At 37.5% G+C, this 24,587-nt stretch overlaps 1 protein-coding gene across 7 annotated transcripts in view; it reads right to left on the minus strand.

Moving 5' to 3' along the window:
• Upf2 (UPF2 regulator of nonsense mediated mRNA decay) overlaps positions 1-24,587 on the minus strand; it is a 121,692-nt gene that overhangs the window by 86,075 nt on the left and 11,030 nt on the right. For all 7 annotated transcript variants that reach the window (XM_028891689.1, XM_028891682.1, XM_037205975.1 and 4 more), the window contains 3 exons: positions 14,746-14,906; positions 7,428-7,622; positions 1,460-1,609 (listed from right to left, as the gene is read on the minus strand). In XM_028891689.1, the coding sequence (XP_028747522.1) occupies positions 1,460-1,609; positions 7,428-7,622; positions 14,746-14,906 (506 nt within the window). The remainder of the gene's footprint in view (positions 1-1,459; positions 1,610-7,427; positions 7,623-14,745; positions 14,907-24,587) is intronic.

A 24,587-nucleotide genomic window follows, 5' to 3' on the forward strand; every position in this document is an offset into this window, starting at 1 on the left:
TGGCTCAGCAGTTAGCACTTGCTGTGCTTCTAGAGGACAGTAATTCAGTTCCCAGCAGGCACATTAGACAGTTCACAATTGCCTATAACTCCAGCTCTAGGAACCCAACACCCCCTTCTAGCCTCTGTGAGCACCTGCACACACATGTGTCCTACATTCACATGGATACATACATGTACAAATAAATAAAAATAACTCTTTAAAAAAAAGAATCCTAGCACTTGCCTGGCCTTGGATTTCATTCCCTTACACTGCAAAAACAAGATATTAAAAATAAAATCAAGTCAGAGGGTGGTGGCGCACGCCTTTAATCCCAGCACTCCAGAGGCAGAGCCAGGAGGATCTCTGTGAGTTCGAGGCCAGCCTGGGCTACCAAGTGAGTTCCAGGAAAGGCGCAAAGCTACACAGAGAAACCCTGTCTCAAAAAACAAACAAACAAACAAAAAAAATCAAAAGAAAATGTTTAGAAACAAATGTACTTTTTAATTAATAAGTAGAAAACAATTCAATTTAAAAGACATAAAATTAACACTGACACAATGAAATTCTAGTCATTTCTATCTCAACAATTTTAGAGTAACTTTAAAACATATTTACGGCAAGTCCTAATAAAGACTGTAATAGAATCAAAATATTTGAGGCTGGGGGGGGGGTAACTCGGTGTAGGTAAAGTACTTGGGGGTAAGTATGAGAGCCTGAGTTTGACTCCACAGAAATCTACATGAGGCCAGACACTGCAACACCGATCTGTAAATCTCACTGTTCCTAGGGACGACGGGAGCTGAAGACAGGAGAATCCTCAAACTCAGGCCAGATAGCTGGCCTAGAGGCCGAGAACAAAAAAGAGGCCCTGTCCCAAAGAAGGCAAAAAGCAAGTACCAACACTCCAGGTTGTCATCTGATTTCTAAATACACACACACACACAAATTTAAATATTAGGACAATGCTAGCAAGTTGTTGGGAAAGTATTAAGAAATATTTTAACATATTTATAATTACAATGTTTGTAATACACATGATCAGTAAAGCTAATAGTCACATACTATTAAGTAAGATTCTATCCTAAATCAAATTCTATATAGCGACTGAGTAAAGACAACAGAAAAAAAAATAATTAAAGACCAAATTGGGGCTGGAGAGATGGCTCAGTGGTTAAGAACACTTGTTACTCTTGCAGAGAACTGGGGTTCGGTTCTCATCACCCAGACAATGGCTCATAACCTTCCCTAACTCCAATTCCAGGAAATCTGATGCCTTCTTCTGAATTCCATGAGCATCAGGAACACAAATGGTGACATATATACATACATGCCAAACACTCATACACATAAAATAAAAATAAATTTTAAAAAACATTAATAAAATAACAGAGAATTAAAAAGAAAAGATCCATATTTTTAGGCAAGAGGTTTGTGTGAAAAATTACAAAAAATAAAAACTGATGAAATAACCATTTACCTTGCTCATCAAGGAGTTTCTTTGTAAGATCTTCAGCTTCATCTCCACCTTCTAACTCCAAGGTATCATCATTAATTTCTAGATTCTCCAACTCAAGTTCCAAATCATCAGGACTTGAAGCCTCCTTATTATCCTTTGGTTCTTTTGCCTCTGTTTAAAAACAAATAAGAAACTGGGGTATAATGGCAGAATATTTGCCTAGCATGCAGAGGACCTTGGGTTCAATATAGCAAAAATAATTAAAATATATAAAAACAAACAAATATATCTGAATTCAAGGTCAGTTCAAAATCCTGTACAAGGCTGGAGAGATTGCTCAGCAACTAAAGAACACTGGCTGCAGGAAAGGCGCAAAGCTACACAGAGAAACCCTGTCTTGAAAAACCAAAAAAAAAAAAAAAAAAAAACGCTGGCTGCTCTCCCAGAGGACCTAAGTTTGGTTCCCAGCATCCACATGGTAGTTCACAACTGTCTGTAACAACAGTCCCAGGGGATACAACACCTCTTCTGTCCTCCAAGTCCACTAGGCATGCATGTGGAACACAAATATACATGCAGGTAAAATATCCAGACATAAAAAACAAAAAAAAACCTTTTTAAATCCTACTACAAAAATATTAAAGATTCACAAACTCTATGTAACTTCTCCAAAATGTTTTAATTCTGCTATAAAAATATTAAAGATTCACAAAATCTGTATAACTTCTCTCAAAAAAATTTTTTTTTTTTTTTTTGGTTTTTCGAGACAGAGTTTCTCTGTGTAGCTTTGCGCCTTTCCTGGAACTCACTTGGTAGCCCAGGCTGGCCTCGAACTCACAGAGATCCGCCTGGCTCTGCCTCTGGAGTGCTGGGATTAAAGGCGTGCGCCACCACCGCCCGGCTCTTAATGTTTTTTAAAATTTTACCTTATGTGTATGAGTGTTTGGCATATATATAAATATATATATTTGTGTTCCTAGTGCCCATTGGAATAAGCTACCAAACGTCTTCAGTTCTGTATTTGTTCACTGGAAAGCGGAAGAAAAAAAACAAGGGAAAAGAAAAAGGAGGGATGGAGGCAGGCTAGCTTCCACGCTATCAGGATCTATGTGAAAGATAGGAGATAAAGTTCATTAGAGTGCTCTCACATAAGAAATCTCTCAAACTCAAGATAAATTCAGGTCTGTCCATCTGCCCAGCTCTCTCTCTCTCCTCTCTCTTTAAATTTTATTTTCTTTGTATGGATATGTTGCCTGAATGTATGTCTGTAGAGACTGGAGGAGGGGTCAGATCCCAGGAAACTGAAGTTAGAGATGGTTATAAGCTGCTCTGTGGGTGCTGGGAATCAAACCTGCCTGGGTCCTCTGGAAAAACAGCCAGCTCTTAACCACTGAGGTATCTCTCCAGTTCCCTCTCTTTTATTTGTATATGCAGTATGATCTTTAATGGGTTATGCAGGAGGTACACTGAAATATGATTTGATATAAAAATTAACTTAGTACCAATATACTAAATAAATTAGAAAAGACTAAATGCAGTGAACAAATAATCAGGAAAGAGGTTAGAGGAAACAAATGGATCTAACAAAGGAAAAATGGCTGGAAATAAATAAAATACAACCAAACCTTACTTCAACAAAATTGCCAAAATGTTGATATCTGTAGAAGTTAAGTGATAGGTAAATATAAGTTCACCATACTAGCCTTTCTTGTCTCCTTGAGATATAAAAAAAAATCTATTAAGTGATAGAGAGAATAAGAATGAAAATGTGTGCTTTTGTGGCTCATGCCTGTAATACCAGCACTAAGGAGACTGAGACAGGAAAGCTAATACATGTTCAAGGCCAGTCTGGGATAATGTTCTGGGCCATTCAGGGCTACAGAGAGAGATGCTGTTTCAAAAAAATAAATAAAATTTAAGAATTCAAGTTCAAAAATTTATGCTTATGTACTCATACACATAAACATACACAAAATAAATAAAATTATTTTTAAATGTATACTCAAAACACCTAAAATATTATCAGTTTCATGTCTTCTATCCTCTAAATTCTGCAATGAAGGAAGAAATGCTTTATATCATGATACTCAATGCTATAACCAAAGATGTAAGGAAGCGCTAATGAAAGCTTTGGCTGCCTTTAAATGTAGAGACTACACTGGCTCATTTCTTCATTCAGCAATTATTTGCAGAATTCCTACTATTCAGCTATATATTGTTCTAAACACCAAAGATATAACTTGACTGTAATAAACATAACATCTGGCTATCAAAGGAGTATTTATAGATTGGAAAGATGGCTCAGCAGGGAAAGGCCCTTGCTAACAAGCCAACCTGATTTTGATCCCTGGAGCCAACACTATGGAAAGAAGAGAACCAACTCTCAGAAGTAGTCCTCTGATTGCCACATGTGTGCCATGGCACATGTGTACACATACAGGGAAAAAAGAAAGGAAGAAGCATCTTTTTATTTTACAAAAGCATTTACTGCATAGGGCTATGGCTCAGTGGTAAAGTGTTTGCCTAGCATGCCTCAGGCCCTCTCCTTATTAATATATTTTAGTTATTAATTAACTGAGGGTTAATCTCCAGTATCAAAAAGAAAACAAACAAATTTACTGATTAGCTACTATACATTCACAACTATATTAAGCTATTGAATGCTGAGAGGAAACAAAATGTGAAAATATGACTCCTATGCTTAGAAAATGTATAACTTACCTGAGGAAGTTAAACTACTAATCGTGAAGAAGTCAAGTAGGGTATGGTAGGGAACATGTAAGTAATGTGTGAAAGGTGCAAAGCAAGACCTGAACGTTTAGGACAGAAAAGTCAAGGTATAATATACATGATGAAGTAGTTAAGTCTGAGACAAATTATGCAGTGTTTTAGAGACAAAGATAACAATTTTAAACTGTGTTCCAAACTTGACTAAAGCCATTAAACCATTAAAACTATCACTAGGAGGCAGAGGCAGTCAGATCTCTTGAGTTCCAGAACAGCTGGGGCTACATAGGAAAAAAAAAAGGGTTGGGGGAGAGTCTACTGGGTATGGTGGCTCATCCGTTAATCCCAGCACACCAGAGGCAGTTAATTTTCTTTAAGTTTGAGGCCAGCCTGGTCTACAGAGCAAGTTTCAGGACAGCCAAACTTAGGCAGTGAAGGACAGGAAGCTGGTGAAGATGTTAACTGAACAAGGGGGCCATGTTCTAGCCCCAGAAAGAGCAGACCTTGGCAGCTTTGGCCATATGGTTCTGGATTTAGAGTTAATGATAAAAGAAAGGAGTTATGGAATAAAGCTACTGAGGCCAATCATGTGTCAGGTGTCCCTGAATGGAGGCCTAGAGAGGCCATTGTGTAAAGTTATAAAGTTGAAGCCTGGATTGCCCTGGAGACCCCAAGATGTTTGAAATGCCAGAGCCATGGGATACCTGCCAATGAGAAATGCTAACAGAGAGAGGAACTGTGCAAGAGAAAGAAGTGTGTTTCAGTCAAAAATGCTGAACAGATTGGAAATCTGAAGAGTGTTTTGATATCAGACACAGAAATACAGAGTTTGGAGTTTGCCCAGCTGGTTTTCGGTCTTGCTTTGGTCCAGTATTTCCTCACTATGCTCCCTTCCCTGTGTTTTGGAACAGTAATGTATATCCTATGCCATTTTATGTTGGAAGTATGTGATCTGTTTTTTGATTTTGATTTTTTTATAGGGGACTACAGTTAAGAGACTGCATGAATCTCAGAAGAGACTTTAAACTTTGGACTTTAAACATTGAGACTGTGATAGACCATGGGGACTTTTGAAGTTGGACTAAATACATTTTGCATTATGATATTGTTACCAGCTTATGGGGACCAGGGACTGGAATGTGGTAGTTTGAATGTAACTGGTCCCCATAATCTCATGGGGAGTGGCACTATTAGGAGGTGTGGCCTTCTTGGAGTGGGTATGGCCTTGCTGGGGGAAGTATGTCACTATGGGGGTGGGCTTTGAGGTTTCCTATGCTCAGGATACCATCAAGTTTGTCAGTCAACTTTCTGTTGCCTGCAAGATATAGGACTCTCAGCTATTTCTAAGCGCCATGTCTGCCTGCATGCCACCATGCTCCCCATCATGATAATGGACTGAAACTCTGAAACTGTAAATAAGCCACCCCAATTAAATGTTTTCCTTATAAGAGTTGCCATGGTCATGGTGTCTTTTCACAGCAATAAAAACCCTAAGACACAAAGTGAGACTCTGTCTCAAAAAAAAGTCCTATAGCAAACCAAAAAACACCAACAAAAAAAAAAAAGAAAAAAAGGAAGCCAGGTGGTGGTGGTGCATGCCTTTAATCCCAGCACTCGGGAGGCAGAGACAAGCGGATCTCTGTGAGTTCAAGGCCAGCCTGGTCTACAGAGCGAGATCCAGGACAGGCACCAAAACTACACAGAGAAACCGTATCTTGAAAAACCAAAAAAAAAAAAAAAAAAAAAAAGGAAAAAAGAAAAAAGGAATAGTAATAGTGAGGAGGGCTGGAGAAATGGTTTCGCAATTAAGAGCACCTGCTGCCCTTACAGGGGACCCAGATTCAGTTCCCAGATCCCACATGGCAGCTCATAGCTGCCTATAACTCCAGTTTCAGGGTGTCCAACTTCTTTTGTCCTCCTCAAGCACTGCACACACATGGGACATTTAAATATGTGCAGGCAACATTCACACACATAAAATAAATATAAATCTTAAAAAATATATTAGTAAGGAGAGTAAAAATAATTCTTAAGAGGATTAAAAAGAATTCTTAAGAAAAGAGTAGTAGCTAAAACTGCATCCAGGTAGGAGCACAAAGACAGGATAGTAGTTTGGTTTAGAACAGCAGCATAAAGATGGATCTGAGAAACAAGGTTTGGCCAGTACCTCCTACTCTCATCAGTAGTTTCAGACTTTTAGATTTCTGTCAATTAACTCTCTCACAGAGACCTGGCTAGATCTAGCCTATAAAGAATATTATGTGGAGAGGTAACTATACAAAACCCATGCTTTCAGGGGAAAATCTTGTCTTCTAAGATCTTATATGACTTCATTTTAAGATACTGAAAATAAACACTTCCAAATCATTGTGAACCAGTGTGAAGATACTGGTTCTAGTAAAAGTATGTTCCCTGGCTTGGAAGATAGCTCGGTGGGTAAGAGCACTTGTACAAACATCAGTTCTAATCCCCAGCATTCACATAAAAAACAGACTTGGCCACTTAAACCTCTAACTCCAACACTATGGGTGTGGAGGGGGAGACACAAGATAATGACATGAGCAGAGACAAGAGGGCTTGCTCATTGCCAGCTTAGCTCCACATTCAGCAAGAGACCCTGTCTAAGACGGTGGCAGTGCTGCACGCTTAATCCTAGCACACAGGAGGCAGAGGCAGGGAGATCTGTGAATTTAAGGCCAGCCTGGTCTATGGGGTGAGTTCCAAACAGCCAGGACTGTTAAATAGAGAAACCCTGTCTTGAAAAACTAAGAGACCCTGTCTAAAGAGAGTAACATGGAAAGTAACAGGGAAAAGACTTTTTGTGTCCTCCTCTGACTTTTCATATGGGGGCATGGGCCTGTACATCTATCTATACGTGTGGACAGCAACCAAAACATGGTAACCAACACCTTTTAATGTTCTGTTCTTCATTTTTACTTCATTCATTTAATCTAATGCACGTACACTGTTTTTAAACACATACCATTCTGAAGCTCATTCCTACCACATGGAATGTCAGCTGTTTCCTTGAGAATTTGCCTTTGGAAGGAGGGTAAGATGGCTTAGCTGGTAAAGCACTTGCCCTGCAAGGCTGAAAACCAAGTATGATCCCTGGAATCCACATGAAGGTAGAGAGAACCGATTCTGTAAAGATGTCCTCTGATCTACATGCACTAACCCCAGCCCCTGGCAGACATTAAATATGCACAATAATAATAATAAATAACATAATAAAATAAATAAATAATAATAAATAATTTACCTTTGGAATCATCTTTGTTAGCATCTTTGTTCTGACTTTTTTCATTGTCTTTAAACAAGATGGCTGGAACAAATGCTTTCAAATCAATGAGGTTTTCATAAAAATTCCGAGCGTCTTCATCTTCCCATATACCACCTTCTAGGTCATATTCTCCAGGTTTACCAGGTGTAAATATATCGATTCCAGGTCCATGCTCTACAATAAAACAAACCATGAGTAGATAATATTATTTCAGAAATACCATGGTAAACATAGCACTATACCTTTTGTTTTTAATTTTGCAGCTATTGAATCTCTATTGCTTCAACTGACTAGAATTTCTTTAATCAACAAGCACTTGAGATTACACATGATTATCTGCTGTGGGATGGTCTATATGTCAAATTACTCTGACTAGTCAATAAATAAAACAATGATTGGCCAGTGGCTAGGCAGGAAGTATAGGCGGGACTAACAGAGAGGAAAAAAGAAAGAACAGGAAGGCAGAAGGAGACACTGCCAGCCACCGCCATGACAAGAAACATGTGAAGACACCAGTAAGCCATGAGCCACGTGGCAAGGTATAGATTTATGGAAATGGATTAATTTAAGCTATAAGAACAGTTAGCAAGAAGCCTGCCATGGCCATACAGTTTGTAAGCAATATAAGTCTCTGTGTTTACTTGGTTGAGTCTGAGTGACTGTGGGACTGGCGGGTGACAAAGATTTGTCCTGACTGTAGGCAAGGCAGAAAAACTCTAGCTACAATTATCTTTTGTTGTTGTTGTTGTTTTTTTTTTTTTAAGCCCACAGGGGTTCTCTGTGTATCTCTGGCTTTCCTGGAGCTTACTCTGTAGACCAGGCTAGTCTTGAACTCAGAGATCCACCTCCTTCTGCCTCCTGAACGCTGAATTAAAGGCTAGTGCCAACATGTTTGGCTTTTTTTTTTTTTTTTTAAAGATTTATTTATTTGTTCTTATTTATGTGTATGCATGTGCCTGCATGAGTTTACCGGATTCCCTGGAACTGGAGTTATAGATGCTGAATGTGAGTACTGAGCATCAAACCTCTCTCTTCTGGAAGAGCAGTAAGTAAGTGCTCTTAACCACTACACCATCTTTCCAGCCAGTGATGTTTTTTGTTTGTTTGTTTGTCTGTTTTTTTGGTTTGGTATTTTGAGACAGGGTTTCTCTGTTAACAGCTCTGGCTGACCTGGAACTCGTTCCATAGACCAAGCTGGCCTCAAACTCAGAGATCTATCTGCCTCTGCCTCCTGAGTGCTGGGATAAAGGTGTAAACTACCACTGCCAGACCCATTGCAATTATAATTATTTCATGTGTGTGTGCATGTGGGCAAATGTGTGTTCGAGGTCAGAAGACAATTTTCAAGAGTCAGTTCTCTCCTCCCAACTTCATGAGGATTCTGTGAACCAAATTCAGACTGTTAGGCTTGTGAGGCAAGTACTTTACCCACTGAGCCATCTCATCAGCCAGCATGTGACCATCTTTAATATCAAGTCATACTTTTATTTTTTGTTTTTTTCGAGACAGGGTTTCTTTGTATAACAGTCCTGGCTGTCCTAGAAATAGCTTTGTAGACCAGGCTGGTCTCGAACTCACAGAGATCTGCCTGCCTCTGCCTCCCAAGTGCTGGGATTAAAGGAGTGTGCCACTACCACCTGGCAAGTCATAAGTTTTAGTTAAGTCTCCAAATCAGATAAGAGCAGAAGACCATCATAAACACTGAATTCAGAAGATCCTTCCTCTTAGTGTAATCCTTGACACATTACTATATGTGATACCAATTGATAAATAAATAGCTGGAAAAGGAGGGATGAAAGATAAACATATAAATCTTTCTTTTCTCCTGAGGTTATGAGGTGCTCAGTATTGAACTCAGGGCCTGGGGCATGCCAAAATCAGCATTCCATCAATAAACTATTATCCCCAGCCTTCCCTCCCAAAATAATCACTTAGCAGAGAATGGAAAACTATGTCTGTATTCATTCTTATCCCCTCCTCAATCTCTCCTTACATATAACCATAGAGTAATAAGCATAGAACATTAAAAAAGAAAGAAAGAAAAGAAGAAATTCCTAGTTATAATCAGGAGGCCAACCATAGGCTTTATTTCTTCTGTACTTGTCTCCAAACTAAAACTATAAATAATCGGGCATGTGAGGTATGGCTCAGTGGGTAAAAGGTATTTGCCACACAGGTCTGATCCTCAGAATGCATGTAAGGGTGGAAAAAGGAACCAATCATATAGAGTTGTCCACTAATCTCCACATGTACGCTGTGACACATGCAAGCTCTTCACACACACACACACACACACACACACACTAAGTAAATAAATATTATAAACAGTCATATGGATTAAAATGAACCCCAAAGAAAATTATTCACTAAATATAATTTAGGAAAAAGAACAGCAAAACAAAAACACTGGCTCCTTAATTCCTCTGAACTTACTATAAATAATGTATTTTAATGGAGGATTAATAGGACAATAAACCCATACACCAAAAAGGAAAACACTGACAAATTCACAAGTTTTATTTAATTAAAAATACAAGCAAAAGAAAAAGACAAACTAGACAATACTGATAACAATGATAAAAAGTTATTTATAAGCTATATATGTGTATTATAATAAAACATGTTTTTTGCTCCTGATTCTTTACACAAAGCCCCCCTAAAACCCTTGGAATTCCCTGAGGTATGTTATTTTTATTCATAGTTTATATTACTTGAGGTTATGCTAATAGAATAAATTGGAGTGGGGCACTTAGCTTCAGAATAAGTCCAGTCACCAGGAAAAAAAATGAGTACCCACAGACCTTAAAATGATTAAGATTAGCTTTAAAAAGTTCTGCAACAGGAAGTTTGAAAGTATGAGAAAATCCTGTGCAGTGAAACCCTCTCTTGAAAACAAAACAAACCCCCTGGAACAGGGAGATCTGATGAGTTTCCAGGTTGGTGAAAGAACACTTCTATACACAAAAAGGGTTGATTACTCACCCACACTACACAAAAACAGTCTCCTACCACATCCTCTTGGTTGTGTATCTCTATCCTTTACAATTCTTCATTATAATCTGGTAAATTTACAATGTTTCTCTGAGTTCTAGGAGCCATTTTGTAAATTATCAAATCACACAAGGTACCCACAGAAACCTTGCTTAGAATCCTGAACAAGAGGCCAGACTTGCAGTGGCGTCTTAGGTGGGGACTCCTGAACAATTATCACAAACAACAAATTAAGAGAATTATAGTCCTTTAGTGGGAAGGGTATTTTGAGACAAGGTCTTTCTACTTACCCCTGGCTGTCCTGAAATTCACTATGTAGACCAGGCTGGCCTTGAATCCACAAAGATCTACCTCTCAAGTGCTGAGATTAAAGGCAAGCACCATCAAACCTGGCAGGAATCTAGTTCTTTGTGAGAGTTAACACTAATTCTAGGTAGTTTCTGAAATGAAGTTTAAGATACACAAATTACACCAGGTGGTGGTGGCTCACACCTTTCATCCAAGAACTCTTTAAACAGAGAGGCAGGCAGATCTCTGTGAGCTTGAGGTCAGCCTAGTCTACAGTACAGAGCGAATTCCAGAATAGCCAGGGGTACACAAAGAAATCCTGTCTTGAAAAATAAAAATTAAAAATAAATAAAAAGGGGAAAAAAAGACATACAAATTATATCAGAGAACTGGTTAGTATGATAAAAAATGCCACAGATATGGCAACAGTAATGTTCTTTGGGAGAATGTAGAAAAGTGTGTGTGTCTGTGTGTGTGTGTGTGAGAGAGAGAGGGGGGGGGAGAGAGAGAGAGAGAGAGAGAGAGAGAGAGAGAGAGAGAGAGAGAGAGAGAGAGAGAGAGAGAGACTAATAAAAGACAAAAACTGATAGTGCCCAAGCAGGTAAATAAAAGAGAATAACAAATCTCAGCACTAATCGGGATAAAGGTAAGAAACACACATTTATCACTTCAAGCCTTTAAGATTACAAAATAGCTTTGTTTCTACAAAATTCTTTCAAAGAATGCATACCTCAAAAGTAACAGGGTGACAAGAAGTCCCTGGATATACCGACATTGTGGTCTCAGGCTTACCAATTTTCAGAACTTAGAGCACTAAACTTGTTATTTATAAATTACCCCCACCACAATACTTTGTTCCAACAGCTGGAACAGATTAAGACAAGTAAGTAACAGTTTAAAACTTTTAAACTTTATGTGTATTCTACTTGCATGATGTCTGTGCACCACATGCATGCCTAGTGCCCAAAGGCCAGAAGTGGATAGCAAATCTCTAGAAGTAGAGTTACACACAATTGCCAACCACCACATGGGTGCTGGGAATAGAACACTGGTTCTCTGCAAAAGTAGCAAGTACTCTTAGCTGTGGAGTCATCTCTCCAGCTCCCAATTAGGTAACATTAATGATGTATTATTTGAATTAGTGAGGGACAATATAATTCTACATGAACTGAGCCAAGAAGTTCTCAAAAATATTTGTTGAAAAAAACATGCAAAGCAATATTCTACTTAAGTTTATAAAAGCTACATTTATATCTATCAGACTACATATATTTTGGGTTACATAAAGAAATAAAGGCAAGCACCACCACCACCCATCCTCATTTTTTTTTTAATCCTAAAATATGAGCAAGTTATTTACACATACAAAAACAATAGACTGGGGCTGAAGAGGTGGCTCAGCGGTAAAGAGCACTGGCTCTTCCAGAGGACCTGGGTTCAATTCCCAGCACCCACATGGCAGCTCACAACTGTATGTAACTCCAGTTCTAGGGGATCTAACACCCTCACACAGAATATACACAGGCAAAACACCAGTGCACATTAAATAGATAGATAGATAGATAGATAGATAGATAGATAGATCTTTAAAAAAATAATAGGCTAGTAAAAAATAATTTTTTAAAAATGTAACTTCTCCGCTAGTTGTGATGGCATACACCTGTAGTCACAGCACTCAGGAGGCAGAGGCAGACGGATCTCTGTGTGTTTGAGGCCAGCCTGGTCTACAAAGTAAGTTTCAAGACAGTTAGGGATACACAGAGAAACTCTGTTTTGGGAAAAAGAAATAACTTCTTGGCTGGAGAGATGGCTCAGCAGCTAAAGAGCACTGGTTGCTCTTCCAGAGGACCCCAGTTCAATTCCCAGCACCCACACAGCAGCTCACAACTGTCCATAATTCCACTTCCAGGGGATCCAACACCCTCTTCTAGACTTTGAAGGCCAAACAAATAATAATAATAATGATAATAATGATAATAATGGTAATAACAATAATAATAATAGATACATCATCTTTGGGGCTGGAGAGATGATTCATCAGTTAATGAGTATGTACTACTCTGGTAGAGGTATCAGCACTCCACATGGGTGGCTCACAACTGGTTGCAACCTCACCTCCAGGAAATCTGACATTCCCTTCTGGTCTCTGTGGGAATTGCAAGCATGTGCACAAACCCATACTATACACACACATACATAATTAAAAATAAAAATTAGGAACAATAAATAAGAATATATGGACTGGCAAGATTTAAGTAGAAGTGTCTGCCATCAAGCCTGATGACCTGAGTTTGGTCTTGAAACCTACATGGTGTGAAGGAAAGAACTGAATTGCAGAAGCAATCCCCTGACCCGTACACACACATAATTAAGTAAATGTAAAAAAGTACAGAAATATTAAAAGTGCAATACTGAATTTACTTTCTTATTACACATCTGACAATTATAAATTTTTCTGTAACCTTAATGCTGCTTGAGGCAAGTCCCTATTGGACATCATCTGAGGATAACTATAACAAAAGAATTTAAAGGAACTCATAATATGATAGAAGCAAAAGAGTATTCTCTAAGCACAGAGTCTTTTCTATTCAAGGATGTGTTTCAAGTAGCAGTAGAAGGTTATTAGATTGTAATATCTAATTTAAAAATATGTGAAGCTATTTATAAAGCCTAAATTTTTATTAATGTGAATTTAACAGACCTTAAAGTAAGTGAAAGTAAGTGGTCTTTTTTTTTTTTTTTTTTCATCATGAGCTGGCTAGGAAGACTGCTCAGTTAGTAAGTACTTGCCATGCAAGCCTCAGAACCTGAGTTCAAATGCCCAGCAGCACCTACATCAAAGTTTAGTGTGGTGGTACACACCTGCCATCCTGAACTGGGGTGATACAGATGGGCCCCTAGGTCCTGTTGGCCAGTCAGTCTGACCAAATAAGTACGTGCCGGGCTCAATAAGAAATCATCTTTAAAAATTAAGGTGGCCAGGTATGGTAGTACATGCTTTTAACCTAAGCACTCAGGAGGAAGAGGAGGTGGATCTCTGGGATTCTAAGCTTAGCCAAGACTATAAATTTTTTTTATATTTATTTATTTTATGTGTATGTTTTGCCTGCATGTATGTTATGTGTAACACGTGCACATGTGGTGCCTTAGGAGTCAGAAGAGGCCTTTGTATCCTGTGGAACTGAAGTTAAGGATGGTTGTGAACTACCATTTGGGTGCTATGAACCAAATCCAGGTCTTCTGCAAGAATAACAAGTGTTTTTAACCACTGAGCCATCTCTTCAGCCTTTCAGCCAGGGTTATATAGTGATCTTGTCAGAAAGAGAGAATAAGGAAAGGAATGTGGAAGGAAGGAAGGAGGGAGGGAGGGGGGGGGGGGAAGGGGGAAAGGGAGAGAAGGAGGGAAGGAAGGAAGGAAGGGAGGGAGGGAGGGAGGGAGGGAGGGAGGGAGGGAGGAAGGAAGGAAGGAAGGAAGGAAGGAAGGAAGGAAGGAAGGAAGGAAGGAAGGAAAAAGTAAGAAGACGACACCTGACATCAATCTCTGGCCTCAACTCATATGTGCACCAAACCATCCATAAATGCATAAACCAAACACACACATACACAAACAGGTAGAAACTAAGGAAGACACCTGACATTTATCTCTGAACTCCATATACACGTACATACATGTTCTTATGTCCCTTCACATACATGTGCACACATACATCACAAAGATATACTCTCCCACACATATACATAAAAACTGCTTTAAAAAAAATCATGATTAAGGATATAGTGCACTGGCAAGATGACTTAATGGGCAAATATGCTTGCTGCCAAGCTTGATGACCTGAGCTCAATCTCAAGGTTAATACAGTGAAAGCAGAGAACTCCAAAGTTGCCCCCCCCACCGCCTCTCTCTCTCTCTCTCTCTCTCTCTCTCTCTCTCTCTCTCTCTCTCTCTCACACACACACACACACACACACACACACACACACACACACACACAGAGTCCCCGGGTAGTTAGTATCTTACCTTCTGGTGTCGGTTTGTCCTGAGGAAGATCTGGCATATTTTCATCCAAAAGGTCTGCTAAGGATTGAGAATTTGCCAGCAGCTTCTGGTAAGACATTGCAAATTCTTCATACTGTTTATGCCTATCTTCACTTAGCTCGCCCTTAGAATGCAGAATACGCCTATAAACAATGACGAAATAAACTGATAAGTTTGTCAAAGTAGACAAGATCATGGAAAATGGTCCATGAAATCTGATCTTACCACTGAAATTTAACATAATGATCTTTGCTAACTTATTTTTTTTTAATCTCACGTTCTCTGGCTATATCTGAAAATTAAAATACAACAACAACAAAAAAATCACCCAAGCAATTAAGTTTACTCAAAGATTGAGAAGTATGCATCCAGAATCATCATAGTATTTAACTTTACTAAACAACAAAAGATAATTTAGTATTCTGTTACAAGTACAGAACCTTCTGACATATGGTCAACCAAAAATTTAATTCCAATTCACTAACTGGTTTTAAAAGCAACATGTCATGAAAAGAAACAATTATCCTTATATCTCAATAATGATTTCATAAGAAAATGTATTTAACAATTTACTGTAAAATAACCAATGTTGTTATTTTGTTATATTATACTTTCCTAAGACATACTGTTACCCAAAAATACTCACATTCATAAAAGTCAGTTTCTAAATATAAAAGGTTCAAAATCAGAATTGGTCATCCATAAACTTCTATGATTTGAATCAAGATTACCTTTTGTAAAAATCCATTTTTTCCCATATAGTCAGTTTTCAATTTACAGTACTGGTTATTTATTCAATGGATAAACAGTAAGTGATCAGCCCACTTACTCAAGTCCAGGCTTTCATGGGGAAGCCCAAGGATATAATTTTTCCTACTTCACAAAAGTACCAATAAGTCATTCTTGATTACTAATGTAAAACTATTAGAAAATAACCAATATGTATAAATCAAAATTCCCACCATATTAACATAAAGTTAAGACTTATACAGAAGGATTCAATTTGTTCTAAATATGTATTTGTAGTATAATTGGTATTTATAAACAATACTGTACATACAACAAAAGTTTTATAGGTTGGATGAAATTGGGTCTCAAGTAGTCCAGTCTGGTTTCAAGCTCACTACTGTTGCCAAGGCTGGCCTTCAACTCCATGATCCCCCTGTCCCCGCCCCCAAGTGCTGGGTTGTGTTATCACACCCAACTTTCAATATAGGCTTTTAAAAGCCAACTATGAATTATAAATTAAAGCATTCCCAAAAGTAAAGTTTATAATTGCTTAGCATTTGAGTATTCTTATAAACTAAATAAACACTTATTTTTTGAGGTGTTATCCTCTTAAAAGTCACAGAAAATAAAGTGAAAACCATGCCTACACTCACTTTTCCCTGCCTACTTAGAACAATCTCCAAACATCGCAAATTACTCACCTAGGAAAACCTTTTCTGTGTGTAACAAATACTAGTTTTATATTTGGAGTATCAGCTGGCATTATAAGCTGGATTCACTAAATCAATCATTTCTTTACTTTCCCAAATCTTACTTGGATTTACAGTGAGAAATGTTGAGATCAGGGGTGTGACTCTGTGGGAGAACACTTCCCTAGTATGCACACAGCCCTGGACTTCAACCATAGGAACACCAAAAAAAAAAAGTAATGGAGAGAGTAATGGAGGGAAAAATAATTTACTACCAGATACGCTTAAAATAAATTAAAAATTTTCACTAATTTTCTTATGATTTAAAAATGTATTAGCAACTCTGTCAAAACAGTTTAACCATGATTATCTAGGCTAAAAGCATTTCTCGATAAAGACCAAAACTATTGTCTTAAAAGTTTTCCCTGTTATTTACTTCAAAGTAATGTGACAAGCAAAATAAAAGTTTATTTCAATAAGCTCATGGATTTTAAAAATTAAAAAATATGTATATTCATGAAAGAAACTATTAACATTATTATGAACTTCTTAGACTATTTAGTCAGTTCTAAAACAAATTTGGAAAAGTTTTTAGTTAAAACAAATAAATGATTCAAATATTCACAATGGATTGTCAAAATAGTCAGCCAGCACATTTGCCATCAAGTCTGAAAACCCAATTTCTATCTCTGGGACCCATAAAGTTAAAGAGAAAAATGGATGTGCACTGCAGCATGTACACCCCCACCCCCACCCATAAATGTAATTAATAATGTGCAAATTATTATCAGAGGTGATAAAAACTGGAGTTCAATCTCATGTAAATTCTGTTAGGAAAGAGAATCACGGTTCTAAGACATCTCAGTACAGCTAAAGAAAATGACCGTGCAACACTGGGGTCAGCAAGATGGCTCAAAGGGTAAAGTGCCTGCCACACAGTCTGACGGTCAAGTTAAGTTCCCGGGATACACACGATGGAAGGAGAGAGTAACTTCCACACGTTGTCCTCTAGCCACACATGCACTACAGAACCTGTGCGTGCACACACAATTTCTTCTTAAGAAAGAAAGATGTAACACTATTACAGTATTTTGGGGAAAAATCCCCTAAAAATAAAACCAGGGTGGGGGAAGGCTAGAATACAGTCTAGAAATGTATTTCTTTAAGAAGTTTTAACCTTCTGGCCATCTGAAGAGCATACATAAAGTCCATTAAAATAAACAATACTAAAAATTTCTGGCACAAAAAAAGTGAAGTGATAGTCATTTTATCACAACTGAAAACAGAGCTACTTCAGGATCAACTTCATGTACTTGCCTGGGACTTTGCACTTATCAACTGAACATGATTCAAATCAATGATTAAATTTAATTCCATGTATCTAGATTCTGATTCTTCTACAGTTCCACTGGGACCAAATTAAAACTTTAAAATTGGGGATGACCAAACATACATGCAGTGTAGACACATATGCAAGCAAAACATCCATACATATAAAATAAAATAAAAACAGATGGCTCGCTAGTTAAGGGCCCTTGCTCCTCTTCCAGAGAACCTGAGTTGGATTCCCAGCACCCACATGGTGGCTCACAACTATCTGTAACAATTCAAAAGGGTCTAACACCTTTTCTCACTCTGTGAGCACCATGCATGTATGTGGTGAACAAACATACATGGAGGCAAAATACACATAAAATAAAATATACCTTAAAAAGGCTTTAACACTTCAGAGATACTCCTTAACCCTCCCTCAAATCTTAATTATTTTGTTGTTGTTTTGTTTCGTTTTAGAGGCAGGGTCTCAGTGATAGGGCTATAGCTCAGTGGTAGATCACTTGTCTAACACCCATGAGCTCCTAGGCTCAACCACTAGAATAGAAGGAAGGAAGGAAAGGAGGGAGGGAGGGAGAGGTCAGTGGGCCTTGTAGTGTAGCCTGGCCTTCAATTAAATATAATACCCAGATGGTCTGGAATCAGCAATCCTCCTGCCTTTGCATCCTGAATGCTATGGATCACAGGCATGCACCAAACCCAGACCATGATCAAATTCTTTAACAACACTAGTTTATCTAATTGTTTAATAAAAATGTATTTAGATTAAGTATTCAGTAAAAGAGCTCTTAGGAAAATAAAAACTAAGATTTTGGTTTGTTTTTTAACTACATCATACATGGAGAACTTGGTAAACAGAACAGGATACCAAAGAGTAGAATTATGAGTTTTGTTACAAACAGAACCCAAAGTGCTATCTAATTTGATCACTTATCTAACACACTTATTAAACAGTTCATTGATTGAATCTACAGCACACAATAAGACTATTATGACTTTAAGCACAGAAACCAATCATCAAAAGTGTCCTCAAATTCCCAGAGCTCTGCCCATCTTAGCTTCCAGAGTGATGGGATTAAAGGCTTGGGCTACCACACTCAGTTTAGTGTTTTGTTTTGTTTTTTTAAGATTTATTTATGTGTGTGAGTGTTCTGTCTTCCTATACATCTTCATGACAGAAGAGGGCTTCAGATCCCATTGTAGATGGTTGTGAGCCACCATGTGGTTGCTGGGAATTGAACCCAGGACCTCTGGAAGAACAACCAGTGCTCTTAACCACTGAGCCATCTCTCCAACCTTGAAGTGGTTTTTTTAATGTTACTATTGTAACACTGACAGAACATATCAAGTAGTTAACATTTGAATCAAACATTAATCCATTAATGCCTCATAATAAAAGGCATACTTTTTCTTTTCCGATTTCTCACTTTTATGATTGGACTTGTTATTACTTTTTATTATTGTATTGATTGCTTATTTGCTTTAAACTGTCTTAAAAATAAATTTTTTAAGGGAGCTATGAGCATAGCTCAGCAAATCTGAGGTAAGCCTATCAGAGTTCAATGTTTAAACATTGATGTTTAAAAAGACTAACATACCAATTTTCAAAACAATAATGACTCAGAAGTTTTTCAGAAAGATCAAACTGTCAATATATTAAGTAACAAACATTTTCACAAAGCCCTTAAAGTAGTGACAGATGCTGTTAAAATACTTTTCCACATATGAATTCACTATATGACCCACATTTACATCAGAAGTAGAACACCACTATTTTCTCCATTTGAAGGATAGGAATGCTGAAGCACAAGTGTGTGAGGTAACTTGCCCAATAATACAGAGCAAATGACAGGTCTAGGATTTGAACCCAAGTACTCTAGAGTTCTAGTCTGCATTATTAAAAACTAGACCATGATGCCTCTAAAATTAATCTATTTTGGACATTATATTAGAATTACAATCCCTCTTAACTGTACATACCAAAAGCAAGCCACCAAAAGCAAGGTGCTTACTTTTTTTTTTTTTTTTTTTTTATTTATTTATTATGTATACAGAAGAGGGCACCAGATCTCATTACAGATGGTTGTGAGCCACCATGTGGGTGCTGGGAATTGAACTCAGGACCTCTGGAAGAGCAGCCGGTGCTCTTAACCTCTGAGCCATATCTCCAGCCCCGCAAGGTGCTTACTTTAAGTCCTCTTTTTAACCAAAAAAGGAATTCCCTCTGGCTGGCATCTGAGTTGGGAAGGACTGAGTAGCTAGGCAGAAATTCTATAAAATAGTACCTGTAGTGACAACAATGGGTGCTGTATAGCTATGAGAAATACAGCACTGAAAAAAATAACTTGATTTTGTCATTGGCTCTTCACATTTCCTTGGGCAAGTCCTCAAATTCCTCCATCAGTCACCTTCAAAATACAGGTATTTCCTTTAGGGATATTGTGAAGACATCAGTAAGATTATACATATGACACCTTATACTGATAGAAAATGGTGTTTTCATGGGAGGAAAAAGTACCAATGTCATTGTAAAAGGTAAGAAACTTAAATGCCAAATATTATTTTGATCTTCTAGAAGTCAAATTTTTAAAAACTTCAGCAAGAATACAAACATCCTTGCCAGGCTGTATGAACACACAATTTAATCTCAGCCCTCGGGAGGCAGAGACAGGTGGATCTCTGAGTTCAAGGTCAGCCTGGTCTACAGAGTGAATTCCAGGGCAGCCAGGGCTACATAGAGAAACCGTGCCTCAAAAAAACAAAAAAATAGGACACATAAAACCTTGAAAATATGGTCATGACTAAACCAAGAAAAAATTTTGTGTTTTTAACCTCTCATTTGCTCCTGCATTGTCAAATCATCACAAAAATATGCTCTAGAATTATACTAAATTTCTTACAATCTCATTTTAATTTTGTTATGGTTATTTTATTTCATAAAAAGACACTAGCAATATAATAGTACTTATTCAAATATTTGTTCAATTACTATGTCAAATCATTTAAACAAAGTTAAACCTAAGAAGAGGTGACAATGTAGGGTTCATTTAACACTGTTAGAGCTTGCTTAAGGAGAAAATTCAGTGAGTCAATATCTTTCCTTGTTGCTGTTCTCAAGACAAGGTCGCACTATGTAGATCTGGCTGCTCTGAAACTCACCAGACTGGCCTCCAACTCACAGAGATCTGCCCGCCTCTGCCTGAGTGCTGGGATTAAACTATACCCGCCAAAATATAGTGTGTAAATATTATGAACTGATCAACCTGTAAGAATAGGTAAAACCCACTTGAAGGAAAGTAGAGTAAAAGCATTACTTAATTTCAAATCAGTACATTTAAGTTTCAACATCAGTCAAACTAGTACTACTTTTCTGATTTTATTAACAATGGAGAATGTTTACATTCATTACATCTTTGACTAAACTTTAAAATCAAATCACTTACTGCCAATGATATGAGCAATCAGGACAGAACTAATTTAAAGGTGTTAAAACAAAACTTGCTACTCTTTACATCAATTACCAGGGTGGGAAGGGATTAATAAACTTTAGGGCAATGGTTCTCAACCTTCCTAATGCTGAGACCCTTTAATACAATTCCTCATATTGTGGTGACCACAACCATAAAATTATTTTCATTGTTACTTCATAACTGTAATTTTGCTACTATTATGAATCATAATGTAAATGTTTTTGTTTTCTGATGGATCTTAGGCATCTTACAGGTCTACCCTGTAAAAGGATAGTTTGACTTCTCAAAGGGGTCATGACCCACAGGCGGAAAACAGCTTCTTTAGGGTTTGGTGATAGAGGTACCTGAATAAACCCTGGCTTTTGTCCCAGCACCCCGTCCCCCAAAAAATTAAGTACTGAAAATGACTACTTAATATTTCAATATATTATTTCACTCTATTAAAGAAAATTTTCTGTTAATTATAACATTATTATATTTACTAAAAATTAAGTAGTTCTTCAATTTCATTAAATGTCAAAAACTAGTAAGACCTCTATAACATAATGATCATTGCATACAACAGAAGGCAACACTTACCAAGCATACATATAAAGCTATATATAAACTCCAATTGGCAAATATTAATTTTAAAATCAATACATGCTGTTACTTCCCAGAGCTGCTTAAGATCACTTAAGCAAATTGTATAATAAAACATGATATTTGTAAAGCAAAAAACATTTATAATTCAAATTTGTCAAAATTCACCTTACTCTAACTCCACTGCTAGTCAAAACTGTAAATTCTTCAGAGCTAAGAAGTAGTATTAATGTATACACTATAGGACAACATATGAGAAAAGAATACTTAGAAAACTCATTATCACTAATAGTCATTCATTCCAGAGACTTTAAGAAAGCACCAGAATTTTTTTTGTTTTTCGAGACAGGATTTCTGTGTAGTCCTGGCTGTCCTGGAACTTGCTCTATAGAATAGGCTAGCTTCAAACTCAAGAGATCGGCATGCCTCTGCCTCCCAGGCGGGTTTTAATGTGTGCGCCACTGAGCCTGGCCAAGAAAGCACCAGAAATTCTGAGTCAGTTTATGTTTAAAAATTAGATGGACAGAACTGCTCTGGTGGCACACACCTGATATCAATACCTGGAAGGTTGAAATAAAGAGGCTATTGAGCTGGAGGGCAGTATGGGTTACACAATAAAACTGACTCCAAAAGACAGCAACAAAAAAAATTGGTTGAATCAAATTTTAAGTATAAACTTTTAATGCACAGAGTAAGATTTCCTAAGCTCTAAGAACAGTGCTTTCTAACAAACAGTAAAATTACTAAAAGCATTTATGACTCTTAGACTGAAAATAGTGCATATAATTTTCCTAAGACACTGGATGGATTAAAAAAAATTTTAATTACATGTGAGTCTGAAGTATCAGTTCACTTATTACTCAGTTTTCTAGGATATCTCACCTAAGAGAAACTATTGTCCATGATTGATTTTTTTCCTATGTAAGCAAGTACTAGGTCATGTTTTCAAAGGAGAAACTTTCAAAAACTGATTACTTCAGAAGTAAACTGTAATGAGCCTTTTCAGGAGAAAGGGATTCCACACTGATCCATTTCCCAAGTTAATTTTTTTCCTCAGTGAGGTTATCTGCGTCTTCACTATTGAAGTTGATTAGCAACTGAAAGTATCTTGAGCCCTAAGTAACTTACTAAGCCAGATATCAAATATTTTCTATTAAGATTTTCACATCCCCAAATTATTGCATCTGTAAGTAGACAAAGTATGCTAGTACAAATGACTTCCAAGAGATTACATGTCAATCTACCCTGGAAGTAAACTCTAAAACTATAGATGAATAGTTTTGTTATTACTGGGCAGTGATGACATATGCCTTTAATCCCAACACTTGGGAGGCAGAGGCAGGCCAGCCTGGTCTACAGAGTGAGTTCCCAGACAGCCAAATCTACACAGTGAAACCCTGTCTCAAAAAACCAAAAAATATAAAAAATAAACAGTTCTGTTTTCAAAGCAGGTAAGTTTTTCAAGAAAGGCCACAATAATAAATGAACAGAAGATATGTCTATCAAAACTGTAGGTGGACAAGCAGATAAGAACCCATTTACTGCTGGGCGTTGGTGGCGCACATCTGTGAGTTCAAGGCCAGTCTGGTCTACAGAGCTAGTTCCAGGACAGGGCTACACAGAGAAATGCTGTCTTGAAAAACAACCAACCAACCCATTTACTAACCTGAGTATTTAATAACACACATAAAATCATTTGCAAAATCATTAGGCTAAAATAGCATATCCAAATCATCTAAATAAGTCTGAGTTAAGAAAACAGAGTGAGATACCACCTCAAAAAATAAAGAGTTCAGCAAGTGTGTATTCAGGATAAAAAGTTGCACTAGTTCAAAGTAAAGAACTACCTTAAAAGTAGATCACTTGAACCAGGTGTAGGGGTGCACACCTTTAGTCCCACCACTCAGAGGATGAGGCCAGCTTGGGAAAGCTTGAAGCCAGCCAAGGCTACCTACAGAGACCTTGTCTCCCCGCCCCCCCAAAAAAAACAACAGGAGTTCATTTGAAAAGCAGGCTTCAGTGTAAAAAGGCCTAACAAAAAGACAAATGACAAGACAGCTAAATAAGCAAAAGCAATTGTGGTCACAGAAAAGAATGAATCAAAATAACAAATGCCCTAGGGATAGTGAGAGTGCCTGAAGATGATTGGAACAGTACAGAATTGAAGATAGCTATCCTGAAAAAAGAAAGCATCTGGCAGTCAGCAAATATGCAACTGAAGTCACAGGAATCAGAGACTGTGTCTCATATTGGCATTAAATCACTGAAGTTTCTCTCTACTAGGATGCTATAAGGCTAAAACTAAATACATAAACTCTAAAGTAACCTATAAAACCATGAAGAAGTCAATAAAACTCATCAATTGTTATATTACAAGTCAGTTGTGATGTATTAGGGAAAGGAGGATGAAAATGACAAAGCATTATGCAAATCATAATTAAGAAGATTTAAATATGTGAAAATTAACATTCAAAACTATAAACAAGAACGGTAATTCTGTTTCCATTTTACTTTTTTCTTCGAGATGTTATTTTGCTATGTTGCCCAGAGTCTAATTCTCACCTGAGTGACTTTGGTCACTAGGACTTTTCACATAGTCTGAACATCAACATGACCCTGTACTACTACTATCATACACAATCACTGTCTTTTTGGTTAAATCAATCACCTTCCAGGGGTAATTACTTACACTAGTCCTGCCCCGCTGCAAGCTCAGGAGGACAGAAAAAGATATGTCTTCTCATCAATTGTTGATCAATAGAAATTCTAGACTCCTAAGCACATAATTTAACTAGTGGTAAAGTATTCAGCTAAATGGAACTGATATTACTCCTTTCTGCATACCCCAGCCCTCCATCAAACCAACATCCCCATTAAAGTTGGCCCAATGCTCACAAACTGTCCTCAGTGCAGACATTAGTAACTACAGTATCTTCTAACAATTTAACTGGTTCCTTAAAAGGGTCTTTTTACCAAACCACAGGCACCTTTAAAATTGTAAATAGCAGCCCTCAGGAAGAAG

Source organism: Peromyscus leucopus, chromosome 5, assembly GCF_004664715.2.
Source record: "Peromyscus leucopus breed LL Stock chromosome 5, UCI_PerLeu_2.1, whole genome shotgun sequence".
NCBI classification, from domain to species: Eukaryota; Metazoa; Chordata; class Mammalia; order Rodentia; family Cricetidae; genus Peromyscus; species Peromyscus leucopus.